The sequence below is a fragment of the Thunnus maccoyii genome, chromosome 23, assembly GCF_910596095.1.
Source record: "Thunnus maccoyii chromosome 23, fThuMac1.1, whole genome shotgun sequence".
Classification (NCBI taxonomy): Eukaryota; Metazoa; Chordata; class Actinopteri; order Scombriformes; family Scombridae; genus Thunnus; species Thunnus maccoyii.
The window spans coordinates 19,787,706-19,814,232 of record NC_056555.1 but is presented as its reverse complement, the minus strand read 5'-3'; the positions used below and the strand labels follow the sequence as shown (position 1 = coordinate 19,814,232).

The following is a 26,527-nucleotide window of genomic DNA, read 5'->3' as shown; positions in this document are numbered from 1 at the left end:
GATGAGAGAAGATGAACACAGTTATATTTTGGGGGACATAAACCTGTAGGACTCAAAACCATTACATTTGCTATTTTAAGCTCTTTAAGTATCTATTTGCTTTGAACTAATGTGGCTCGTTACATTAGTACAACATATTAATTACACACTGCATTTACTGTTAACACTATGAACATTTACACATTCCAGGTCATTATTTTGTACATTTCATTTAATTCTCTTTAGTTTACAATTTAAAGCCGTGGCTTCTCACTTACAATATAGTTTTGTTAACTGTTATGCACCACAACATTCAGGCAAATTCCTTGTCAATTTTGATATCAATTTTTGGTAACGCTTAGATTACGGTCATCAACGTACAGTGTAATTACTCCGTAGTTACAGTGTAATCTTTTGTATTAAAGGTGTACCAGTACAGTACGTACCAATACATACATGTAGGTACAAGATGTGAAGTTATGGAATATGGGGGCAACAATTTACGTACTTATAAAGAACTTATACTGTACTTTATACTTTAACTGCTGGGTACTTATTCTGTTATTACAGAGTATGTACAATTTACTGAGCAATAATCCAGAAATTTGGAAGGAATTAAGAGAGAATTAACACTTATTAATAACAGTTATTGTTTAACTACTAGGTATCTATTCTGTTATTACCAACCAAAGATGTCACTCACTTGTGTTTTGATGTTAAGACATGTTAACAATTCTGAAGTCATTAAAATGTTGAAAGTCTTCTCTCTGGCATTTGTTTTCACCCGGCATTACAGCTCCTCAAGGTATTAGCTTTTTCAGCTATGTGCACAGCCTCTTTTACATTCTTTGTCAAACCAGTGGTTCTTTTTTGTTGTTTTTCTTTTGTTTGTTTATATTTTGGACAGCCTCACATATGCCTTCAGTAGTGGGAGGGTATTCTATAAGCTCTTCTAATAATAATGTAATCTCCTCACTATTGCTTGCCTCTTGGTATTGCTCAGTGCTGTCTGGGGCCCATCTGTATGTCCTGGGTATGTTAAACAGCTTGCTGGGTTTTATGTGTGTGTGATATTGTTGTGTTTGAGGAAGAGGGTGATTTGGTTGTGGTCTGATAAAGGGGTTTAGAGGCTTGACTGTGAATGCACTGAAAGAGAAGGGATCCATGTCTGTGAACATGTTATCTACAGTGCTGTAGCCACCAGTTGAACAATAAGTGAAACTTCCCAAAGAGTCCCCTCTTACCCAAACAGTGATAATATACAGACTGAGGCCTCTGCAGAATTGTTACAGCTCCCTCCCATTACTGTTCACAGTGTCAAAGTTGTTTCTAGGAGGCAGATGTAAGTGAATAGTAGGAGCTTGCTGGGTGATAAAGCTGTCCCCTTGACTCCCCTACTAGTGACTTCAGGTTGTATACCAATCTGGGCATTAAAATCATCACAGATTATTATATTTCCTGCCCCTGGTAGTGACATATCTGTGACTCAAGGCAGGGAAATATGTCATCAGAGAAGTAAGGGGACTCAGATGGGGGAATGTAAACAGCACATAGATATATATCTTTCGGTGTAGGGATAAGATCTCTTTTTATTTTCAGCCAAATATAGTTTTTTCCGATTTTGAAAAATTGTACTGAATTGTGTAAATTCGATCATTATTATTTATGCTATTTACAAAATCAGAGGTTTTACTCTTCAGGCCAAAGACTGAATGTGTGTGTGTGAGTTAGAGTTTAAGGGATTTTGGTCCTGTAAAAAAATAAATAAATCTCTTTTTAGAGTTTTTTAGAAGATTATTTATTAATTGTTATATTTATTATGTAGTTATGTCTTATTTATGTGTTTTTACTATTTAATAGTTATTCAACTGCATTCCTAATATGAATTGTTGGTTGAATTGGTTGAAGAAAAAGTTACTGTAGCCTACATGATTACTGTATCATAGACATGACATGTCCTATTTATGTCGAAGTATGTCCTGGTTAATGACTAATGATTTCCATGACATAGATGAGGTACAGGTACTTCATACATTGATGTATAGTGATGTTTGTCCACTTTGTCCAACTGTTAAAGTATCACCCCTCCCCTGTACTTCACAGTTTATTAGCCAGGCCATAGATAAAGCTATTAATAATGAACAGCCCAGGGGAGGTTGTAACTGTTAACAACCTCTTGCCTATAAAACGATCACAGGATACGTGAGCAGCGTGTGTGCATCGCGGCGCCCATGGAAACAGAAGGAGAGCAGCATGTTTTTTCAGGTATCCTGTGTCAATGGCTCTAACGTTACATACCTATAAAAGTTTCTTAATTGAAGTAATGATATATAATTTTCATACAGAATATTTTGTTGTCACAGAAAACTTATCACATTTTCTCTACTTGTTTAGAGGATGAGTGTAAAAGGAGATGGAAGAATCTCAGGGACACATTTATTAAGGAGAGAAAGACAATGAGAGAAAAGAAGAGTGGTGCAGGGGCAGAACAAAAGACAATGTGGAGGTATTTCTCAATCATGAGTTTTCTAGACCCTCATGTCAGAGAGAGGCCCACTTCCTCCAACATGTCCCAGTCCCTACAAGAGAGACCCTCTACTCCCCAGGTTACCTCAGCACCCCTGGCTACTCAGTCATCATCATCTGGTACCCCATCTGACACAGAAACATCATGCTACCCCAGGTGTTGAAAGTGCTAAACCAGTCTCCAGATGAGGATGAGCTATTTCTTTTGAGTCTGGCCCCATGCCTCAGAAAGCTGTCAAGTGAAAAGAGGAGTGAATTAAAAATCGAACCACCAGAGGAGCCCCAGGCACACTCGGGCACAAATCAGCATCGAAGTTCTGCAGCACTGCAGGGGTCACTAGTCCAGGATTTAGCTGAACCTCTCCGGAGAGCAGAATCAGCTTGAAGAGGAGACCTGTTATTCTTGGAAATGGGGTGGCAGATGACCGGTCCACTGGAGGAGTGTCAACTGGCAATAAACCATCCTTTATCTCAATTTCAATCACTTGTCCAGTTTTCCACATATTGAATTCTCTGGCCAGACAGTCACTTACAGGCAATAGGCTACAGCAATGAGTGCCAACTGAGGTCCAAAGAGCACTCCGAGAAACACAGCCCAGGTGTTTTTGCTGATGAACTTTGCATTGCACTAGACGCAGGTTTTGACAGGCATGCTCTGTGGTACAATAAACAGCCTCGGAGGACAGTCCTATGTAGCAATCCCATCCAGGATCCCGGTAGCCAGAGCGTAGAAGCTCCTCTTAAGCCCCTCAGCACCGGCCCGGTGCACCTGGAACCTCCTCTCGACCTCAGCGGGGAGAAGAGGTCGCCATCCGATCCATGTGGCCAAGACCGTTTCCTTCGATGTTGAGATGGGTGTACAGATGGTCTTACTTGATGTTTAATCTGATGTTTATGTTTGAAAGCCTGGTAGCAGAGTCGGCAGGGGGATGAGCTGAGCTGTGGATATCAGAAATGTTCATTTTGACTTGGAAGAATTCTGCAATAAATATCCAGTCTAGCTATTAAATGTTAAAACGGCTTGCCATAGATGCCAGCAAACTACGAGCTAGCCAAACTAACGTGAGCTATTTAAATGAACTGGTAAAAAGGCGGCTCACACAGATAGATTGGTCTCAAGATTAACAGTCTGAATAACACATGAAACAGGTGCAAACAATTAAGATAGTTTGGCACCGAAAATGTAGTTTAGCAAGTCTCTAAAATATCATTTCATATGACATATCATATGATGAAAATATAAAGTATGAACATTTGAAACATAAAATTATTAATTATCCCAGACCGTGCAGAGGGACACACTTTAAGACAGTGAAATCCTCATCAATCTGTGTTGTTCCCACGCCACCCGCTACGCCACTAGATGGCAGTGTTGCACTATTTTATATAATTTAACCAGGCTTATTCTACTCTGTTATACATATATGGTGTGTTGCATATTCTTAATTAAATAAATTAGTTAAATCAATTGACTTCACTGCTACACTGCACTTCCTCTGACAGTAAAGACAGGCTGCTCACCTGGACTTTTTATTTCCATTTTATCTATCTATCTATCTATCTATCTATCTATCTATCTATCTATCTATCTATCTATCTATCTATCTATCTATCTATCTATCTATCTATCTAACCAACCAGCAGAGGGTGCGCTCGTTTCCTGAAGCGCACCAAGGCGCGCTGCTGACAGCTGGGTGGAGTTGGTTGGTGATGGGATGCGGACTTGTACAAGAAAAGTCCCCCTGCTTCGGATTTTACACTTCATACACACACACACACGCTCTCTCTCTCTCAGCTGCAGGACCCATCAACACAATCAACAAGCTGTCAATGTTCCGGACTTGGAGATGTCGCTCATAATCCACATTTTAACAACGTTGGGTGAGTTGAAGTTTCTTCTTTACACATTTGTTTATGTTAGAAAAAAACTGCTGAGGTGCTGTAAGCTCTCTGGGTGGATTTTCATCCTCTGTTGCTGCCAAAATGTTCGCTCTCACGTCTAACTAATGAAAGCCATATGCAAACCATTATTCACTGTTTCTTACTGTTTTCCCAGAAATTACACTGTTTCAGAAGGTGAGACGAGGAAAGTTTGAGAGCTAAATAAAAACCTCTCTACTCTTAGTTTTCCACGAGCTGCACACAACCTCAATCTTTGTATCTGTAGAGTGAATCCATGTGATTTTGATTTAAAATGAACAGACCACAAGTCTGCTCTGCTTCTGGGTGTTATGACTGAAAGCAAAAGAAAGACACTGTGCTGTTTTATGAGAGCGTTCCCCCGTTTAAACTGTTTTTTTTTTTTTTTTGCACTTCCCCTGAGTTTGCTATCATCTCACTGACAGCATTTTTCCTCCCTGCAGCACTGTTGTGTCCCGTCAGGGCGCAGCTGCCGGAGTTCGGGGATGTTTGCACGGAAGGCAGCTGCTATCCCGCCACAGGTGACCTGCTGATCGGCCGGGCGCATAAACTCGTCGCCTCCTCCACCTGCGGCCTGGAGAAGCCGGAGCGTTTCTGCATCGTCGGACATCTGGAGGTAAGAAAAGAGCTGCTGCTGCTGTAAACCTGCAGAACCAAGCAGGAAATAAACTCTCTGAGCTTGTGACCGGTAAAATAACTCTTATAATAATCTAATAATAAAAAGGGCTTCATGGGTGAGGTATGTCAGCTATTTTTCCAGGAAAATTTCAACCAAAATACAGCAGATATATCAGGATTTTTTTGTCAATGGTGTTTGGGAAATAAAGTTAAAGAAAACAGCTTCCTATCTTTTTAAATATGTATCTCAAACCTTTATTTAAAAGTCACGATAAAGCTTGAAACTCAGTCAATGAATGACTTAGTTCTGGTGAGGAAATGCTGATCTTGAACTCTGATGAAGAAGTATAAATAGGTTATTTTAAGACACTTAATGTGCGTTTTTTGATGTGCTGCAAGGAGCTGAATGAGCGCTATTGTCCATGAACTTGGAAGGATAATCTTGTTCGATACAGTGGCTACTGTTGAATAGAGTAAGGAGATTTTTCCTCTGGATGTTCTTCAGTTTTTGCTTCTGTCTCTTTTGTGGCTGAAAAGTTACAAAGTACTTTACAGGAAGGAGAAAATGGACAGATTGAGATAGACGAAACAGAGATGATAATGTGTAGAACAAGGAATAAATAAATAACCCCTAAAATGAAAGTTTTAAATAAAGAAAAAGGCAAAGAGAACAAAGTATTGCATGTATTATTGTCTGCATTTCCCAAGTGGACTGTAAAGAGATATTACTGAGTACTGGAGTCAAATTCCTTGTGCGGACACAGTAAAACACTTAAATCTGGTTCAGTTTATAAAGATAAGTTTCCCTGCTGCCTTAAAAATGTGAATTTAAGTTGTTCAAAGTTGTTTAATGAGTTGTGAAAGTGTAAAACAACCATTTTAAGTAATTATAAGAAACATCCATGACTTATCTGTACATGTACTAAAGACACATAGCAAGTTCCCATCATATGTTTTTTGTAGTGTGAAGAAAATACACATGATATAAACTTGCTGTGTGTCTTTAATACATGTTAAGAGAAGTCATAGTTATGAAAACAATGCAAACCATGCTGAAGATTAGTATCAAATTCTGTCCTTGCCCCTGTACATTCATAATTTAACAAGGTCACTGAGAAAGTTGTCACGTGACGTCTTTGTCCTGACTTGGATACAAACTTCAGCAGCAGGAGCAGCCACAGTTGTAACATCTTGGCGATAAATAAAGATTTTGACTCTTAAAACTTAAATAATGGAAACGGAAAGCACATCTGACTGACGTTTGTCACCTTCACTGAACAGTTATTGATTCAACTTAATACTTTAAGTTAATTGAACTTGTTATCTGTAGTTGAGTTAACTTGACTCGGTGAGTTTCACATTTTCACAACTCATGAGACGACTTTGAACTTTATCTGAAGTTCAGTTGACTCAAGTTTTTAAGGAAGAAGCAAGTGAAACCAGCTTAAAATGTATCACAGTGTACCAGAGTCGGACTGGCCATCAGGAGCGCTGTGAGAAATCCTGGTGGGTTGGTCACTATGTGGGCCGCTTGAGCACTACGTGGGCCACTTGAGCACCATGTGGGCCGCTTGAGCACTACGTGGGCCGCTTGAGCACCATGTGGGCCACTTGAGCACCGTGTGGGCGGCTTGAGCACCTTGTGGGCAGCTTGAGCACCATGTGGGCGGCTTGAGCACCATGTGGACAGCTTGAGCACCTTGTGGGCAGCTTGAGCAGCAGCCCATTGTACAAAAACAAGAGCTAGATAGATGTGTTGGCAGCCCAGCAGCACCAGCAGTAGAAACGCAGTAGAATATGATCATCACTGCAACTTTATTTAGAATAAATAAATCATGCTAGACATTAGTTTTGATTAAAAAAATTAGGTAATAATTCGTGATTTGTTGTCTTTCCTGTAAATTGTTGAGGAATTTCCTGGCCTCTGCAGATAACAGAAAGTTGGTGAAAATTCATTAAAGTGATATAAAATGTACCAGCTCACTCTCGGCCTTGAAGATGGCGTTTTTATCACTGTGACTTATTGCATATGGATTCTTGCAAGAGAAAAGGGCCAGTTAATGTCAGTGTTGAAGGGTGAGACCATGATTGTGATGAAAACGGATTATAAATATGATTTTAAAATAATTAATTAAACCTTTTAAACCAGCTTGAGTTCAGTTGTTTCTGCAACTATCGTAGCGATAAAATCAGAGACGGACCAGATGACAGTGTGTCTGTGTATGTGGGAACATATACAGTATCTGCTTGCTGTCTTGTCGAGTGGGAGTGCAGACATTTCCCGTCCACAATGAAAGCGCTGTGTGCCTCACAATCCCCTCCCTGTGTGCATGTGAACTTGGGGGCGAGGTAGGGGATATTCTCCTTTTTATCAAACACCCTTTGGCGACTTCAGCTGTGTGAATGGCGTCCTTATGAAATCACGGACGTAGTGTGGGGCCTTTCTGACCCCGAGGATGAGCACAGTCCTCAAGTATGAGCTGCAGATGAGGAGGTGGAGGGGCGGGAAGTGAGCCTCAAGTAGCAATAGACGTTTTTTTTTTTTTTTTAACCAAACGCTGCTAAGTGGAGCCACTTAGCCAGACTCCGCTCACATTTCAACACGGACATAGTTGGCAGGGCCTCGGTGAAATTGAGAAACTCGTCTTGTTTATTCGCAGGCTGCAATATTGTGAGATTTAAGAGAGTGTGTGAACCAGAGTATGGCTTGTATACATGCCAAACCATCTGGTATGCAGGCGAGGCCCCTGCTGTTGACAAAAGCAGTGAATACATTATTAAACAGACACAGTACAGACAGACACACTGGAAACATGATATATACTGTACATCATCAATGTGAATTCACTTCTCCTGGATCATTCTTTGTTTTTCCTCAAGGGCCAGTTCATTATTGAACATGTCATTCAAAAACCACGAGCATTAATCTGCTGTTTTAACAGCCTCCACTCTTCCTTGAAGGCTTTCCACCAGAGCAAACCTTTTACGGACCTGGCTTTGTCATTTTGAAACAGGAAAAGATTTTCTCCAAACTGTCACAAAACTGGAAGCAGACTACTGTCTAGATTATTATGTTGTTGTTGTTGTTGTTGGTTCTTGACGCGGCGTCCCTTTCACTCATCATCATTGTCCTGTATTGAATTGTTTTTTAATGCTGTGTGGTGAAACCAAAGATTATTGTCCACAACATGGACAATAAAGTTCTTAACTAACTTATAATTCTGTGCTGAAGCATTAAGATTTCCCTTAACTGGAACTAAAAGGCCTCATAAAACTTTACAGTTGGCACTGGAGTTGAGTTAATTAGTCAATCAATTTGTAGATCAACAGAAAGTTAATTGGCTACTATTCTGATAATCAGTTAATTAATTATTCAAGCAATCTTCTCCAATGTGAATATTTGCTGCTTTTCTCTGTCTTCTATTATAGTAAATTGAATATCTTTGGGATTTGGGCTGTTTTTTGGACAAAATAAACAACCTTCAAGACATTACTTTAACAAAAAACATATATACCAAATCATATTTACACCATTTATACATATATAAAGCGTTATGTTTAACATACATAGAAGAAAACGTTCAATGCGTAATTTCTTATAATAATTAAGTCAAGAAACTCTCTAAATACTGGAAAGGTACATGTAGTGTATGAAGAACAGAACACAGTGATCATAATCATAACACACGATTTAAATAGTATTTCTGTTTCACATTATTTCTTTGTAATTATCAACAATGAATGTTTTTATACATTTTTTTAAACTTTGTGATTGTATAAAACAGTTTTATTTGCAGTTTTGTTTCATATATTAACTCCTTTTATCATAATGTATCATTTTCTGATGTTCTAAACAAAATGATTAATTAGTTGCTCAAGAAAATAATGTGCAGATGATTAAATAATAGAAATAATCATTAGCTGCAATAAAGCAACTTTCATTCTCCTCCATCAGACTGCCAGACAGTGAAGCGTGATCCATGAAATATTCCTAGCCCTGTTTAAAGTTTACTTTGGATCTACTTTCTACTGACAAAATAATCCAATTGAAAACAGTTGATATCCTGTTTCATAGATTAACCAGAATAATAACAGAGACTGTTTTATGTTTTCCTGTCGTTTTTTTTTTTGTGTGTGTGGGTGAACTGACCCCTTTAACTCTCTCTGTGCTCTCTGTCCATCAGGAAGAGAAGAAATGTTTCGTGTGCGACTCCAGGCGGATGTACGACGAGGACAGCAACACCGTCAGCCACACCATCGAGAACGTGGTCACCACCTTCGGCCCCAACCGCCTCAAGACCTGGTGGCAGTCGGAGAGCGGTGAGAGACAGAACACACGTGACGAAAGAATAGCCTAGAAGAGTGCGTTTGTTCTTGAATACAGAAGGGCAGAAGGAGAGAGCGGCGTAGCGTGTGAGCGCTCATTGAGAGTGTTCTCATGGGAACTGGGCTCAGTAATGACTAGACAGGAGATCACAGAGGCACTCACTGCAGCCAATCACAGCAAAGCTAGGGGGCGGGGCTTACAGGTGTGCTGAGTAGAACAGGTGTGCGGATAAGAAACAGATGTGTGTCATCACTTGAACACACATGAGACCTTTAAAGTGGGGGAGAAAGGAAGTTTGTAATGAGGCAGCAGGAGTTCAGAGGAGAATGAGAAACAGTTTGAAATGATTGTAATTTAAAAAATATTCCAGTTTGAGAATCTTTAAGAGTTTGTAATCACAGGTTTTATTCTCAGTACTGTTAGTGGAAATTCATCTTGAATCCAGGTGTACAGTATAAGCACAGAACTCTTCCTATATGAGAGTCACTGAAACAAACTTCCTGTGAAATGTCTTATTCTATTCTATGTCTGTCTTCTTGTTTTTTACTTATAAATCTGAGTTCGTAGTCGCAGCGGCCCATTTGAGACTCACTCTTCTATTGAATTTGGATGTTCTCCTTCGATTCCTCTTTTCATTCACTGGTGCTTTTACACTTTTTAAGGCCCCTTTACACTCGTGTGATTTTGGGGCCTGAGACGAAAAGACCGTGAGAGAAAGGTGGGGAAATCTTTGGTCGTCAATTCAAAACGGTGCTCCAAGAAGACACTGTGAGACACACGACTACAAACCAACCAAACAGGATATGACATGAAATGACACAGAATAAACTGGCCTGGGAGAAAACACACTAATTTTCCTTAATACGTCCATGGCACCATGGCGCCTTTACACCAAGACAATAACCGTGTAGAAGGTGCTACATCAAGTTCAAAATTAATTTAAATAATATAGCGCTTTATAAAGAAAACAGGCTTGTGTAAAAGTGCATTATTAACGCCTTAACATACTATTTCCCCCCTTTTTTCCCTGAAGTAGCTTTGAGGTTGTTAAAATCACCTTATTTCACACTGTCTGATGTATCTATGTATGTATATGAAGTATCAGCTGCACTGTTTCATCAAATGTAAATATTCTATATGTCTTGGTGCATCATTTTATACATAATTTCCCAGAATTCAGCCTTATTTGACAGACATATTTTTTTTATCTTTGGAAACTCTGGTACATGGTTTTGAACAATGTTTGGTTGCACACCAGTTTGTAATGACTGACTCATCGGCTTGTTAAGGGTTTAAAGGGACAGCACATCAATCACACATGTGCCTTAAATGTATCCTGATACACCTCACACATGAATATAAAGTTAGAGCAGATAAAATAAGTTAGTTTTCCCAACAAAGTAGGCTAGATTCAGATGTAAGGAAACTGCAAATTAATTGTGGCAAACAGATGAAATAGATCTGCAAAAATCAGCCTCAAAACAAAACAACATAGCATCGTATAAATATCAACAGTTTCAGTCAATCTGATGTTTTTCTGGCAAACTGTCCCAGAGCCTGTGTGCAAAAAGCAAAAAAGGCCCAGATGTGAGTTTGCTTGTTCCAGCGCTCAGTTGAACTCAGTTGAAGATTCTTGTTTTGCCATGATGGATGCTAGAATTAGTCTACCACTGACATTTGAATGTACAGCATGTGTATGTTTGTGGAGTAGGTGTACTTACCCAACTTAGTGTATTTGGCGCTCCAAGACATGCAAACTAAGAATCTCCATCACAACATCCTTAATTTGAGCCCCTGAAAGAAATCACATTACAGCTGGTTCTTATACTGAATCCTTCCCACATTCGTGCCGCACACACTGTTCCTTCACAGCGGTGGGAATCTGTCAGAGGTGTGAGTCATAGAGGGAGCAGCAGCCAGCAGTGGCAGATGGCTTTGAAACAGCAGGAAGCGACACAATGGCTTTGCTTGGGATTTCCTAATTCCCTCGCAGTAGTCCTGCAGTTCATCTTGGCTTCTGAGCCGGCTGCATCAGCAGATTAAGATATAACATAAGTGCAGCGGTGGGAAGTAGATTTACTTAAGTACAGTTTTGAGGTACTTGTACTTCACTTGAGTATTTCCATTTGATGCTACTTTATACTTCCACTTCACTACATTTCAGAGGGAAATATTGTACTTTCTACTCCACTACATTTATTTGACAGCTTTAGTTACTTTTCAGATGAAGATTTGACACAATGGATAATATAACAAGCTTTTAAAATACAACACATTGTTAAAGATGAAACCAGTGGTTTCCAACCTTTTTTGGCTTTTGACGTCTTACAAAAAGCAGTGTGTAGTCGGGGTCACATTTCACATGTCTGAGTTGTTAACAGCTCCACCAAATAGTGATTTTTCCCTCTAAACTTCTCACATGCTTTCATTTCAATAAATGTTCAAAATATCCAATATTTCAGCAACTTTGTTTTTTCTTCTTTCCTCCCCCGTTAATCATCTCACGACCCCTCAGATTTATCTGGTGACCCGATGACGGGTTGAAATGTTTGAGTTGTTCCACCAAATAAATAATTGTTTGAGGCCCAAAACCTTCCAATATTTCACAAAAAGTTTAGAGATAAGTCCTAAAAATTAACAAACTTTGTGTAGCAGAACTTTGTTTTTTCTTATTTCCTGTAACCATCTGATTTAATATATTTGTTACAGGGCTGATTTTCTGCAAAATGAGTACTTTTAATTTTAATACTTTAAGTAAAATTAGCTGATAATACTTCTATACGTTTACTTAAGTAGGATCTTAAATGCAGGAATTGTACTAGTAATGAAGTAGTTTTATATTGTGGTATTGCTACTTTTACTTAAGTAAAGGATCTGAGTACTTCTTCCACCACTGGATTTTTAATGACGTAACCCGATTTAGTAAGTAACTCATTTAAAAGCTATTAGCTTGGACTTTACAGACAAATGTAGTGAGGGATTTACGCATAGTTGGTGCAACCCAATCCAGAGCCGGAGCTTAGATTGATTAGATTCATATGTAGGCATGACTAGGAAAGCCAGCTGACTCAGCTGCATAAACATGTGCAGAAAGAGTCTGTAAATATTTGAAAGAAAGCATGTTTAAGTGTGTGTGAAAGTCTGCTTGCTGTGGCTGTGTTGGCAGTTTTAATAGTGATTTTTTTTTTTTTTTATGAATGGAAATCAGTAAATTTCATGTGTGACCGTGTTTCCTTTTCACCCCGCAGGTGTGGAGAATGTGACCATCCAGCTGGACCTGGAGGCTGAGTTTCATTTCACACACCTTATCATGACCTTCAAGGTGCCTGTTCTCTCTCTCTCTCACACACACACACACACACATATCATACAAATCCTCCCATACCCTCAGCCCGGAGACAAACACAGCTTCGGACAGCTGTAGCGGAGGAATGTGGGAAATTGTTCTGGTCTCAGGAGAGTGGTGGGAAGAGAAGAAGGAGGGAGAGGATGCAGTAAAAAAACGCTGTTTGCTTCTCATCACTGTCATATGGTCAGCTGTGATAATGGACAGCTGGTTTGTGCCTATCATTGACATTTGTAATTACATCATAGTCAACACACACATTCAAAGACACACCTCACATCCTGTGTCATCCTGTTTTTGAGACTAGACGGCAGAAAAGATCAACACCTCTTACAGCCTCCACCCTTTTATTGCTTTATATTCAAGTTATGTTTATTATTAACTTACCCAAATCTAGATGAAAAACTGCAGGAAGTTCTAATAACTTAGATTTTTATTGAAACTTGAGTATTTGATACCTCTGTAGCTTTGTTTTTCTGATCATTTACACAGAAATTTGCATGTAAAATTATATAAATGGACATCTGATGGTAAGAGAAGATGCAGATTAGCGATCCTATATTCATAGTCCACAATTAAGTGTTTATACAACTTTTATTTTATCAAAATTGCTGAATTTGATACCACTGTAATGTGGTTTTTTTGATCATACACACAGAAAAGGGCCATGTTGGTGAATATGCTAAGAAATAAGTGATTACTTGAAAGAAATTGAGTGAAAAATGAAGCGAAAAAACATCAAATAAATTTGGTTTTCAGGATCAATCACAGGAAAAAGGAGCTTGTTATCCTGACATTTGAGGAGGAAGATATGCAGATTAGTTTCCCTTTAATGATGGATAATCAAAAGTTCCCCTGATTATTTACACAGAAACGCATAAGTAGTGAAAATACAATAGATGCAGATGACATGAAAAGGCATCAATAATATTTGGTTTTCAGGTTCAATCAAAGAAAAAATAAATTGACATCTGAGGGTCATTTAAGAGAAGATGCAGAAAAAGTTACCACAACTCAATCTGATACCACTGGAATTTGTTTTTGCATAATCATTAACACATATTTTGGAAGTAAGAGAGGTTTTACAGCATGAAATCAATATATTTAGTGTAATGAATGAAGAAGCGATAACATTACTGATAACATATCAGATTCCTTCAATAAACATCTAACAAGTCGTTGAATTTTAATTTATTGTGTTTGTCTTTGCTGACAGACGTTTCGACCGGCTGCCATGGCGATCGAGCGGTCCATGGACTTTGGGAAGACGTGGCAGGTTTACCGTTACTTCGCCTACGACTGCGAGGCCTCCTTCCCCGGCGTGTCGTCGGGACCGATAGTCAAAGTGGACGACATCATGTGCGACTCACGTTACTCGGACATCGAACCATCCACAGAGGGAGAGGTGTGGAAGCTTATTTGACTGATAAGAGAGTCTGGACTATAATTTAAGATGTAAATATACATTTTTAGATTTTTTGTGAAGAAACATGTTTTTCACCTTGTGTCTCTCTCAGGTGATATTTCGGGTGCTGGACCCCGCCTTTGAGATTGAGGACCCGTACAGCCTGAGGATACAGAGTAAGCTTTTTTTTTTAGCAGCTTTAAAACTTGTATTGTTTGGTTGTCTAAACTGGCTGATTATAACATTATGTATAGATGAAACAGTCTCAGCCATTTTGGAGCTCCCTCATCACAGCTTTCACTATCTACAGTGTAAAAGCTGTGAACAAGTTGGAGAAAAGAGTCATTTTTCTCCCTCACATCAGTTTTTTTTAATAGTTTTTATAGATTTGAACATGTAAAATCTTCCAGTAATTCACAGGAGCGGGCGGTTGGGAACTAACAAAGCTATCACAGATTTAATACAACAACAGAAAAGCTTGCATTTAATAAGAGCAACGTTTGTGCTAAATCGTTAATGATTTAAAAGAAAGCGTACAGCGGCTAAGAAAATCATGAGGCAATAAAAACTAAATCTGGCACATTTTAAAGAGAGATAAACACAACCGTCATGCATGGTGGTGTAGTGCAGAATATAGTTTAACATCCAATAATTAATCCAAAATTAATAGAATAATATTTACAGAATAACAACTTTTTTGGAGGGGAGAAAAGCATTGAAAATAATAGTAATGCTTTATTTTATGGGTCTGTAATTTCCCAATAATTTTCAAGAAATTACCCGGATCAAACAGTGTAATTTGGTGCTAATTATTGGGAAAATGATGTATGTTTAAGCGTATGCTTACCTGTAGACATATTTTACATTTCTGCATGTTGTGCACTGAATAAAGACTCTGTAGTGATGAATTAAAATAAATTGATCTCCATTTTCCTCACAATTAGTACCAAATTACGCAGTTAAGTAAACTTACTGTAAATTACAAACATGTAATAGAACAGACAGTTGTAGACAAAAAGCCTAAAAGATGAAAAAGCAACACTGCAATACATTTTAGTGTTTCATTTTACCTGAACGTGACCTTTGACCTCCCTGGAGTGTGGGAGAAATTGTGTTGTCATGAACACCTCACCGCATTGAGATGATTTTCTTTAACTTTTATTCATCTATAGTTGAGCTAACAGCGGCCTGTAGCAGAGCCGCAGGGGTCAAAGGTCAGACAGAAAGAGCGCTGGACTGGATGGAATTTCACATGTGGAAGCTACTCGGCCTTTGTACACTCATATACGTCCAGGCTCTCACTTCTTCACTCACACACACATGTCGAGGCGTCATTTGAAGTAAATGGTGAATGCTGTGGGTGTGTGAGCGTCTGTGAAGGACGGCCGCCACCTCCTCGAGGACTGAAGCTCGGGCGAGAAACTTGAAAAAGAGACAATAATCTGCTGGATCTTGTTTAGCTTTATAGCCCTTTGATAATGGGTTGCTCAGATGATAATTAAAGTTGTAAAAAGGTGTGTGTGTGATAAATCTGATCTGAACTCTCTAATCGCCTGTGTGCGTGTGTGTGTGTGTGTGCGTGCAGACATGCTGAAGATCACAAACCTCCGAGTCAACTTCGTAAAGCTCCACACGTTGGGCGACAATCTGCTCGACTCCCGCGACGAGGTGACGGAGAAGTACTACTACGCCCTCTTCGACATGGTCGTCCGCGGCAACTGCTTCTGCTACGGCCATGCCTCCGAGTGCGCCCCGATGGATGGAGCCCCTATAGGAGCCGAGGGAATGGTACATCCAACGCACGTTCACATTCATTTATATACAGAGATGAAAGAGATGAGAGATTTAAATTCTTCTGTCATTTTAAATTTGCTAATTGTCAAATATGATTTGATACTGATTTAATTTATTTTAACCAGTAACAAAAAACAAGATATAGATATTTTCAAACTATTGAGGTTTCAGAAAATTGGGCTGTTGGACCAGTGGCATGGCACCAAGGAGTTAGACGCACAGGTTGATATGTTAAGCATGAAGTTAGTTAGTGAGTCAATTAGCTTAGCTTAGCATAAAGCCTGGAAACAAGGGGAAACTGTTATCCTGGCCAAAACCACAACATTCTGTTTTTATAGCTCAAACAAACATGATATATCGTGGGATTACTAAACGTTTTGGTGTTAGTAGGCAGATTTTTGAGCTTTAAGACAGAGCCATGCTAGCTGTTTTCCCCTGCTTCCAGTGTTTTTGCTAAGCTAAGGTAATCACCTCCTGCCTCCAGCGCCATTGTGAACACATAGACATGAGATTAATACAGATGAAACGGCATTTCGAGAGTATCTAACATCCGTATCGTGATGTATTTCTGAGTGAAACAGGATAGACAGGTGGGACATAGTGTTGGAAGGAATTTGATTTGAACGTTAAAAAGCGGGCGTGTCATAATGAATCTCAGCTCTGTGCTGCTAAAAGTTGAAGATTGATTGATAGGTGGATGTCATGATATTATTGGTTGAAATCGGTTGGTTCAAGCCTACGTAAGCACACGTCATATTTTGTTTTACAGGAAGAAAACACAATTGGATTTTGATACAAAGAAATTGATTTTTTTGTATATTTTGGCAATTTTTTTGCATTGTTAAATAGGTGCACAGTATGACTGGGGATGTGAAAAAGGCATTTTCCATTTCATAATGACTTTAATTTGGATTTTGCCATCTCTCCCTTGGCAAGAAAGCAAATAAGTGTATTTCCTATACAAAAATATGCATATTTGGAACTAAATCCAAATTAGAACCAGCTATTGTTGCCAACCTCATTTATGCTATATGGTACTTGAGTCAGTATTAATTTATTTCTGTGTGTGTATGTGTGTGTGTGTTTGTGTGTGTGTGTGTAGGTCCATGGCCGCTGTGTGTGTAATCACAACACCAAGGGACTGAACTGTGAACACTGTCAAGACTTCTACCACGATTTGCCTTGGAGACCTGCAGAGGGACGAAACACCCACGCCTGCAAGAGTGAGATCACACACACTCACTCATAAATGCAGATCTTGTTCTTATCTTTTAAGGCTCACCAGTTCACCCTTAAAAGGAATAGTTTCATGTTCTGGGAATTTGCTTTCTTGCTGAGAGTTTGATGAGAAGATTGCACTCTCATGTCTGTATGCCAAATATGAAACTGCAACCTGCAGGTGATTAGCTTAGCTTAGCATAAAGAGTGGAAACAGGGGGAAACTGCTAGCCTGGTTCTGTCCAAAGTAAAAAAATAAAATAGAATTTATCTACTAACATCTTTACAGCTCAGTAATTAACACATTATATCCTGTGTGTACAAAAATCGAAGTGTAAAAATGATTTGCAGTTAAACAAACGAGTTACCTTTGGATAGAGACATGCTAGCTGTTTCCCTTTGTTTCCAGTCTTTATGCTAAGCTAAGCTAATCATTTACTGGCTCTAGCTTCATATTTAGCTTACAAACATGAGAGTGGTATCGATCTTCTCATCTAAGTCTCAGCACGAGACTTAGATGAGTGAATAAGTGAATAAGTGAATAAGTGCATTTATTAAAATTTCTATAAACTCTTCCTGTAATAACTCTTTTTTTAATTTACAGATATAAACAAATACTTACAAAAACATGTAAAATACATGATTAATATATAGTTAACAAGAGTAAATCATATGTATATATGTATATATTTTGTCCTCTTCTTTCCAGAGTGCGAGTGTAACCATCACTCCACCTCGTGTCACTTCGACCTCGCCATGTACATGACGACCGGGAACGTGAGCGGTGGCGTGTGCGACGACTGCCAGCACAACACGATCGGCCGACAGTGCGAGCAGTGCGCACCCTTCTTCTACCAGCACCCCAATAGAGACCTGAGGGACCCCAACGTATGCGAACGTACGTCACCCTTGTGTCACCTCTGACCCCTGAGATGCACGTTACGTACCGGTGTCCTCCTCCAGGACATGTTTCTGCTTTAGACCAGCACCATCTGGAGCTGCACTCACCAGTTGTGTTGAAGCTTTTGAAGTGAAAAGCAGAAAGTAGCCGTTGTTACAGAGTGTAATTACCCACTAAGTACTAGGTAGAAGTGGAAATAGTGCTTTAAAATGAAATACACCCTCCCCCTCTTTCTTCCTCTTTACAGGACTTGTCTTTTAAATTACACACTTCTTTTGCAGCTCTTTGCTCTTCATTATCTTGTCCTTTCTCACTCACAGATAACTTCATGGACCTGTAATGGTATTTTAAGATAAGCTAATGCATTTTAACCATGTTAGAAAATAAGTATCTCCAGTTTAGATGGAAATTGTGGAGGCAGATGCTGATTTTTCTGGACTGAAAGTGAACTGATTACAGGACTATCTGGTGATATCTTTCAACATGTTTCCACCATTTGTTATCTTTCTGTTCCCCTTGTCCATCATTTTGTTCCAGAGCGAGATATTTTGATATTTCCTGACCGTATTGACTCTGTATATTCATGATCCCTAGTGGATGGATGTTTTCTGGTGACCCCCCCTGACCTTTTTTCTAGCTTCACCATCAGGCCATTTTTTTTTGCCTTCTTTTACACATCAAATATATGAATCTACTTGGTAGATTTGCATGAAATTTTGCGAGCATGTTCTTCTGTTTTTTACACTTTTTGAATTTTTCCTCCAGTGCCATTCTCAGGCCACAGCTCACAATATATTTCATAAGCTAAGTGATAGATTTCAGAGCAGAGAATATCCAACTCTTGTGACTCTACTTTTGACGCCTTGTCACAGCCAACAAAAGAGTGATATCACCTTCTCAGAATGTTTTATTTTAATAGTTTCTAGAGTCTAAAAAGGGAAAAATTCCCAGTATTTCACAGTAAAAAGCAAAAGTCAGACAGTAAAAAAACCAAAAAAACATTTTGTCTAATAAAAATGTTTTTCTTCTTCTCTCTAATCTGTCTTGGGAACAGCCCTAGAATATGAGCCAAATACATTTTGATGATCTCATGTTTTTTTTTTCTTGCATTCTTGTATCAAAATCATCGGTACATTGGTAGTTTTGTAGATATCACTGAGCAGATTCTCTTATTTAAGTAACAAAATAATCGTATCTAATACAATTTTCATGTCTCCACAGCGTGTAACTGTGACCCATCCGGGTCTCTGCAGGGGGGAATATGTGACGCGAGGACGGACGTGGCAGCCGGGCTGATCTCAGGCCAGTGTCGGTGCAAAGGCAACGTGGAGGGAGAGCGCTGCGACCACTGCAGACAGGGACACTATGGACTGGGACAGGGACCGCATGGCTGCCTGCGTAGGTCACAATTAATAAGACTACACTTAAGGCCTGTGTTACAAAAGAAAACCAAACAAGTCACCTTTTCTTCCATGTCTATACATCTCTGAAAGGTCAATGACTAAAACTGGTTAATTTCAATGGTTATACTGGAGAAGATCAAATAAAAAACTTCATAGAATACAGACATGAACATACATAGTATAGTTATACAAACAAACACTACAGTCACGCTGACACAGTTCAATCTGTTGCTTCATCTTATTCTTGTGTGTTTTGGCAGCTTGTACCTGTAACCCGCTGGGCACGCTGCCTGGAGGAAACCCTTGTGATTCAAACACAGGAAGGTGCTTCTGCAAACGCCTCGTCGACGGACATAACTGCGATCAGTGTCAGGTACGGATCCAAACACAACTCAGTATGTATACTTCTCCTTCAGTATGTCAGCATCTATTTCTGAGTGACTTATAACGTACGTAACTCTCTATGTTACTCTGTTATTTCATTGTTTTCCCTGCAGCCGCAGCACTGGGGTCTGTCCAATGACATGGATGGCTGCAGACCATGTGACTGCGACCAGGGCGGGGCTGTCAACAATAAGTATGTATAGAGATTAATGTATGTGATGTACAGTAGTTTTATATTAATCATAGGAAGCTTTAAGCCCATAGTGCATGTTTCACTACAACACATATCAGCTCATCTTCATTAATTATGAGTCATTGATGCTTTTTGATAACATGAACAGCTAAATAAGAACGTGGGCTCTGCTATATCAGCATCAGATTAATATGACTCACTTACAACCCGGCAGACATCAAACAGGCAAATTCTGCATATTTGGAATTCCTTAAAGACAGAAGTGGGTGAGAGTTGCACTGTTGCAATCCTTTTATGGCTCATTTAACCATTTAACCATTTAACTTAGGGTGAAAGGAGTTATTGCAACATCAAACTAGTAATGAGAAACAGTGCTATAAAACGTATGTTTTTACTTAACCTTGTAAAGCACTTTGTAACCTTCTTAAGAAAACTGCCATACACATAAAGTTGTTTATTTGTTATGATTATTATTATTATTCTAAGAAAAAATATACAAAGACAAATAAATATACTGTACCTGAGCCGAAAAGTGTAGCTACAGAAGCTGAGAGCAGCTTTGGTCGCAATTAGTTTTTAGAAAATCTCGTTATCTGAAGATCTGAAGTTAATTATCTCGTTATATTGGAATAGCAAAGTTGTTATTTCTCATGATAACAGGTTAATCATCTTAAAAAAGAAGTTATTGTCTCAAGGGAAAGAGATAATTATCTTTAAAATAATGAGATAATAGACGTTTTTCGCAACAAAACATTTAGACATGTCATAGCAGAAAAAACACAGGTGTAATTAATAACATTAATTAAGGGCTTCATTCAATCTACAGTAGGTTTATCAGTTTAAAGGTGCCAGTATTGTGCATACGCTCGCTCACTAACACATTTTAATAGAAAAGAGTGATCGTTAATGTTATTAATTACATTAAAGATCTTATGATAGCACATGGACATTTATAAAGAGAAAAAAAATAAAAATACATGATAAATATAAGTACTGAGACACATACAGTATAATTTCTATTAAACAGCATCTCTCTGTGTCCACAGCTGTGACCCTCATTCAGGACAGTGTGTGTGCAGGGAGCACATGTTCGGACGACGCTGCAACAAGGTCGAGTCCGGCTTCTACTTCATCACTCTGGACCACTACACCTACGAGGCTGAGGACGCCACGCACGGACCTGTGAGTGTGTCTCTTATTGGTGCTTTTACCCCGTTCTCAGATATGTCAACTACATCACAGCTCTCTCAATGTTTACGTCAGGGTGTGACGGTGGTACCGAGGCCTTATCCTCTGGATCGTAGTCCGACGTGGACCGGTATGGGCTTTGTTAATGTGCCAGAAGGAGCCTACTTAGAGTTCACCATCAACAACATCCCAGAGTCCATGGACTATGACCTGCTTATTCGTTACGAGCCGCAGGTAACCCACGAACATACACATAAATAATAAATATGTATTTTATGCTTTTAGCCAACGTTTTTATCCAGAAAATCCTAAAAGTAGTGCAACAGTAGAAGTGAGTTCACATCATAGATCAATGCTACAAACAGTCATTTACCAATTAATCATTCTAACAAAGACCAGGCTGTGTTTGAAATGTTTTCCTTTGAGATATAGCTGTGAACATACAGTAAGGTCAGCGGTGGAGGGATGAAAGGAGGGTCAAGGATGAGGTGATGAACTGGAGATTTAAATGGTTGAGTGATTTGAATTTAAAAGAGAGACGTTTTTTTTAAAAAACAAGTATAAAAATCAATACAGAAGAACCAGAGACACTCTTTTCTTTTTTGTCTTTTTTATTCCACACATTCTTCTTTATTATCAAAACTTACCCATAATGCAACTTGACTTAATTCACTCAACTGTGCAGATTTCGGGTGTGTTATGATAGCTAAAGAAGCTTCTGGCGCCACAAAAGGCTTTATGTAACTTCTCCCACATATGCAGTGGTGGAAACTCAGTGTGAAGGAGCAGAAATTAGAGCAGATTGCTGTCTGGTTTTTGCTTATTTTGACTTTGGAAAAACTGGAAACCCTAAAATATTCATTAAAAGAAAAAGAAAAACAAGAAATAAAGAGAAATTGTGTCTTAAAATCTAATTTGGCTGGTGTAGAAACACTTACTTGTGGATGTGAACTTAGCAATTAACCTCCATGTTCAAATATCTGTCGATAAATAAAGAAGATAAATAGATAAGACATCCTCAATAATTCACAATTAAACTCAATCAATCAATCAATTATTCTAAGTTCAATGAGTATCTGCTACTGTACAGCAGCTCTCTCATGGACAGATCATCATAGAAATGTTTGTGGATCTAGTTTAACTTGAATAATATTGACATCACTTATTTAAAGTTTTAAGTGTGAAAAACCAATCAATCAAGCAATCAATAAATTACTTTATTTGTCTCTAAGGGGAAATTGGTTGTGCAGCAGTGTAACGCAGGATAAAAACACAAAGCACATGAACATTTACATATAAAAACATCAAATAAATACAAAAGAAAGTAAGAAAGTACACAAATAAAAACAATTAAAACAAACAGTTAAAGTATATATAATAACTTTGCTAATTGGACTCTAAAAAGAGAAGAAGAAGAAGTCATATATGTTTCTGTGTGTGTTGGCAGCTTCCAGAGCAGTGGGAGCAGGTGAACGTCCGAGTGCAGCGTCCCGTCTTGAACGATCCAAACTACTCCGGTCACTGCAGCAACTCCATCCAGAGCGGAGACGAGCAGTCCGTCTCTCTGCCACCTGGATCCAGGTAACACACACACACGAGTTCACTTCACCGTATCGCTCCACAGCAACACATTCACTACACACACACTCTGACTTCCTGCTGTGTTTCAGACACGTGCTGCTGTTGAGGCCGGTGTGTTTCGACAAAGGACTGAACTACACGGTCCGTCTCAGCCTGCCGCTCTACTCGTCAGTCAGCGACGTCCAGAGCCCGTACACGCTCATCGACTCTGTGAGTTTAAATCACATTAAATACATCATTCTTAAACTGCTAATTACATTAAAGCGCTGATAAAACAACATTAGAAGTAATCACCTTGGACTCTGGGAAACTGTGATATACATTAACGATTTCTGGCATTTTATAGACTAAATAATTAATCAATTTATTGAGAAAATAATCAGCAGATTGAGCCCTACTAGCAACTCATAAACAAGTGGAGCCTTTGATAACGACTCCCAAGTAGACATTGATTTGCTTTCACATGGCAAAAAGCTGGAAACCACCGATATATGGTTTTATTATAGGTTCCAACTTTGTTGCTGAGAAACAAAGTTTTGTCGAAGTGGCCCAGAACACAAAGCAAAATCTTTAGTTTCAGCCCAAAATTAGCTTCACAGACCACAAGGCTCCTCAGGGCTTAAAGCTTTTTATGTACAAAGTCTTGTCCTTCAAGCTTATGTTTTTATTATGGCTTCCATTCCCCCTCACCCCTCTTCCTCTTCTTCTTCTTCTTCTTCTTCTTCTTCTTCTTCTCTCTGTGTAGTTGGTGCTGATGCCCCGGGTCAGGGAGCTGGACATGTTCCATGGGATAGAAGGTGAAGGAGCGTGGGATACGTTCCAGCGCTACCGATGTCTGGAGACCAGCCAGAGCGTCGTTAAGAGCCCCATGACCGACATCTGTAACGACTACATCTTCAGCGTCTCCGCTCTGCTGCACAAAGGAGCCATGGGTACGTTTTTATATGCGTGTGGTGGTAATGACATATTAGGCTATGAGCACAATTTCATTAAATAGAAATAAATAAAAGTACATGTTTAGTTTTCTTCTCTTCCAGTGTCTTTATTGACAGAATCAAAGATGATGATGTGCGCTGATACACAAGCATTAATGGTTGGATAATAGTTGATGAAATTATAGTTACATAATTATTAATTGTAATAAAATAAAAAAGGAAAGCCGACGCCACCAATTAGATATCATTGACGTTTAGGGAGAATATAAATCTCACCACCAACTTGTTTCAAAATAACACTTTTATAGGTCAAACTAAAAAAAACACAATCACAGGTCAAATCACAGAGACGTATTTGTTATTAATTTACCTGAAGGAGGAGCGAATCTTTCTTCAGGGAAGACTTTTTGTATCTGTTTCATCCTTCTATGGGTGATTTCATGTTTTTAAAAAGACACCAAGGATGTCTGATGTCAGAATTTATTTTAACAAGTGAATAAAACACCAATGCTTGATTGTGACATACTTTATATAAACTAACATCAAGTCAAATAATATTCTCAGTCTGACGATCTTTTGTCACTATTTCTGATTGAAACACGTGTTGGAAAGCGTGTTGCGTAACTATGACAACCGGCAAATGTGAGCTGCCATGTCGCTACTCATGGCAGCGACATAACTGCATATTTAGCAGGTTATATGTGATTAATATGGGCATTTTTTAAATAAATATTTCAGTTTAGAAATGTAATATAAGAATGAAGGTGATCTAGATGTTGTTTTTTTTTATGCGCTAAAATGTGCAGCGAAAAAATGGACGATTTCCTCAAGAGACCCTAATAAACGTCTCAATCAGTACAAACTGAAGACAGCATGAACAGTTTGTTTCCTCATGCTCATCGTTCTCTTCTTATCCCAGCGTGTCAGTGCGACCCTCAGGGTTCGCTCAGCACCGTGTGTGAGTCCAGCGGAGGTCAGTGTCAGTGTCGACCCAACGTGGTCGGCAGGAACTGCGATCACTGCGCCCCGGCCACCTTCCTGTTCAGCCCCGCCGGCTGCAGACGTGAGTGTTGGACACAAACTTCAGTGTGTTTGGTGTTTATTTATCTCATTTAAAGGAAGTAATGATTTCAAATTTCAACCTCCCAGCTTGCGACTGTGATCCTCGGGGATCTGTCACCGCCTTCTGCCACGAGGCGACCGGCCAGTGTGACTGCGTCCCCGGGGCCACAGGGCGCCAGTGTGCCCACTGCCTGCCGGGCTTCTGGGGCTTCCCTCAGTGCCGACCGTGTCACTGCAACGGCCACAGCGAGTACTGTCACCCTCAGACCGGAGAGTGTCAGGGCTGCCGAGACTTCACCACCGGACACCACTGTGAGAGGTACGACGTGATGATGATGATGGTGGAGGAGACAGAGATCAGTAAAAAGAAACACATTTTTTATTTGTTTTTAGTGCAGAGGAGGCTCATTTATACTGGAAGCATGTTGTATTGTTGCAGTTTCAGCTGAGTTTTAGATAAAAGCAGAAAATTCTTTAGAAATACGAAGTTGTCTGTTACTAATACATTATGAAGATTGTTTCTAGGTTTAAAAGCCTTTAACTTTGTACTTCTAGATATCATTTGATCAGGATGACTGAGAAGCTTCATTCACACAGTGGCAGTTACTGGTCCAACACCATTACTGGCCAGAATACCATTAAATTTGCTTCATTTTTCCTAAAAGATGATTCCTTATGATTTTGTAAACTGTCTGAACTTTTATCAAGTGTCATTATCAGGCCGAAACTTCCACTTGTACACAAAATTATCAATAATCAGAATGCCACACACACATATACACGCTTCCAACTTAAATCAAGTCTTAAGTCAAGTCTTAAGAAGGCTACTTGAGGGCAGGTTCAAGGTGTCTTTTACAAAGTTGAAGATAAGTTCCTTCATAGCAGAAGAGATGATGATAATTCAAGGAATTTGTTGAAGGAAATTTGACATTTAAGGTCTGCTTAACACTTATTTATTTTTATTATTCTGGGATTAATCCTCATTTTGTGTCTCATGTCAGATTCAGGTCTACTATTCTGGTATAATTTTTGATGTTGACACATGCCACCACTGTCCTTAACACAAATTAAAATTCTGACCCTAGTACAAAGGCTCTGAAAACAGTATGATGTTTGTTCTCCAACTATTTTGTATTCTTGGATGTAGAGTTTAAAGTTTCAGGTTTTGTGTTGTTCATTTTTAGCGGCTCATAAAAATGTTTTCCAGGCTTTCTATTGGTCCACACAGGAATTTGTCCAGTAAAAAGTAGAAACTTGAACACACCCGAACGTCGGCGTTTACGTGTCACTGGGAAATCAGTGACTTTTCTAAACTGAAAGGATTTGAGTCGATGTATCTGAGAGTCTCTCTGTTTTACCTTTTCCTTTTACTTCCAGGTGTCTGGATGGTTACCACGGAAACGCAGAGTTGGGTTCAGGTGGCCACTGTCGCCCCTGTATGTGCCCCGACGGGCCGCGCAGTGGACGCCAGTTTTCTGACAGCTGTTACCTTCTGGAGAACACTAACCAGCTGGTGTGTGTGTGCAGCCCTGGTTACAAAGGTATGAACACACACACACACACACACACACATGGTCTCATAATCATTAGTGATAACAGATTTGTTTTTATGTAAGCAGTTCTCAAGTGCTCAGAGCGTCACATGTTGCACTTTTTGTCAACACTTCACCTCACACACACGTCACATGTTACGAAACAAAACTTCAGCTCCCCTCTAATTAACTTTTAAACGTCTTCTGGCTACAAC

At 39.2% G+C, this 26,527-nt stretch overlaps 1 protein-coding gene across 1 annotated transcript in view; it reads left to right on the top strand.

Annotated features, from left to right (window-relative positions):
* The first annotated feature begins 1,911 nt into the window (after positions 1-1,911).
* Positions 1,912-26,527, top strand: part of lamb1b (laminin, beta 1b) — a 36,806-nt gene continuing 12,190 nt past the window's right edge. Inside the window, exons 1-21 of the mRNA XM_042403253.1 lie at positions 1,912-2,244; positions 2,374-4,386; positions 4,869-5,041; positions 9,228-9,363; positions 12,619-12,692; positions 13,933-14,121; positions 14,234-14,297; positions 15,707-15,909; positions 17,018-17,138; positions 17,843-18,031; positions 19,256-19,432; positions 19,698-19,810; positions 19,935-20,014; positions 21,061-21,196; positions 21,278-21,436; positions 22,650-22,783; positions 22,873-22,993; positions 23,529-23,715; positions 24,638-24,781; positions 24,868-25,099; positions 26,158-26,321. Coding sequence (XP_042259187.1) covers positions 4,221-4,386; positions 4,869-5,041; positions 9,228-9,363; positions 12,619-12,692; positions 13,933-14,121; positions 14,234-14,297; positions 15,707-15,909; positions 17,018-17,138; positions 17,843-18,031; positions 19,256-19,432; positions 19,698-19,810; positions 19,935-20,014; positions 21,061-21,196; positions 21,278-21,436; positions 22,650-22,783; positions 22,873-22,993; positions 23,529-23,715; positions 24,638-24,781; positions 24,868-25,099; positions 26,158-26,321 — 2,962 coding nt within the window. The 5' untranslated portion in view covers positions 1,912-2,244; positions 2,374-4,220. The remainder of the gene's footprint in view (positions 2,245-2,373; positions 4,387-4,868; positions 5,042-9,227; positions 9,364-12,618; positions 12,693-13,932; positions 14,122-14,233; positions 14,298-15,706; positions 15,910-17,017; positions 17,139-17,842; positions 18,032-19,255; positions 19,433-19,697; positions 19,811-19,934; positions 20,015-21,060; positions 21,197-21,277; positions 21,437-22,649; positions 22,784-22,872; positions 22,994-23,528; positions 23,716-24,637; positions 24,782-24,867; positions 25,100-26,157; positions 26,322-26,527) is intronic.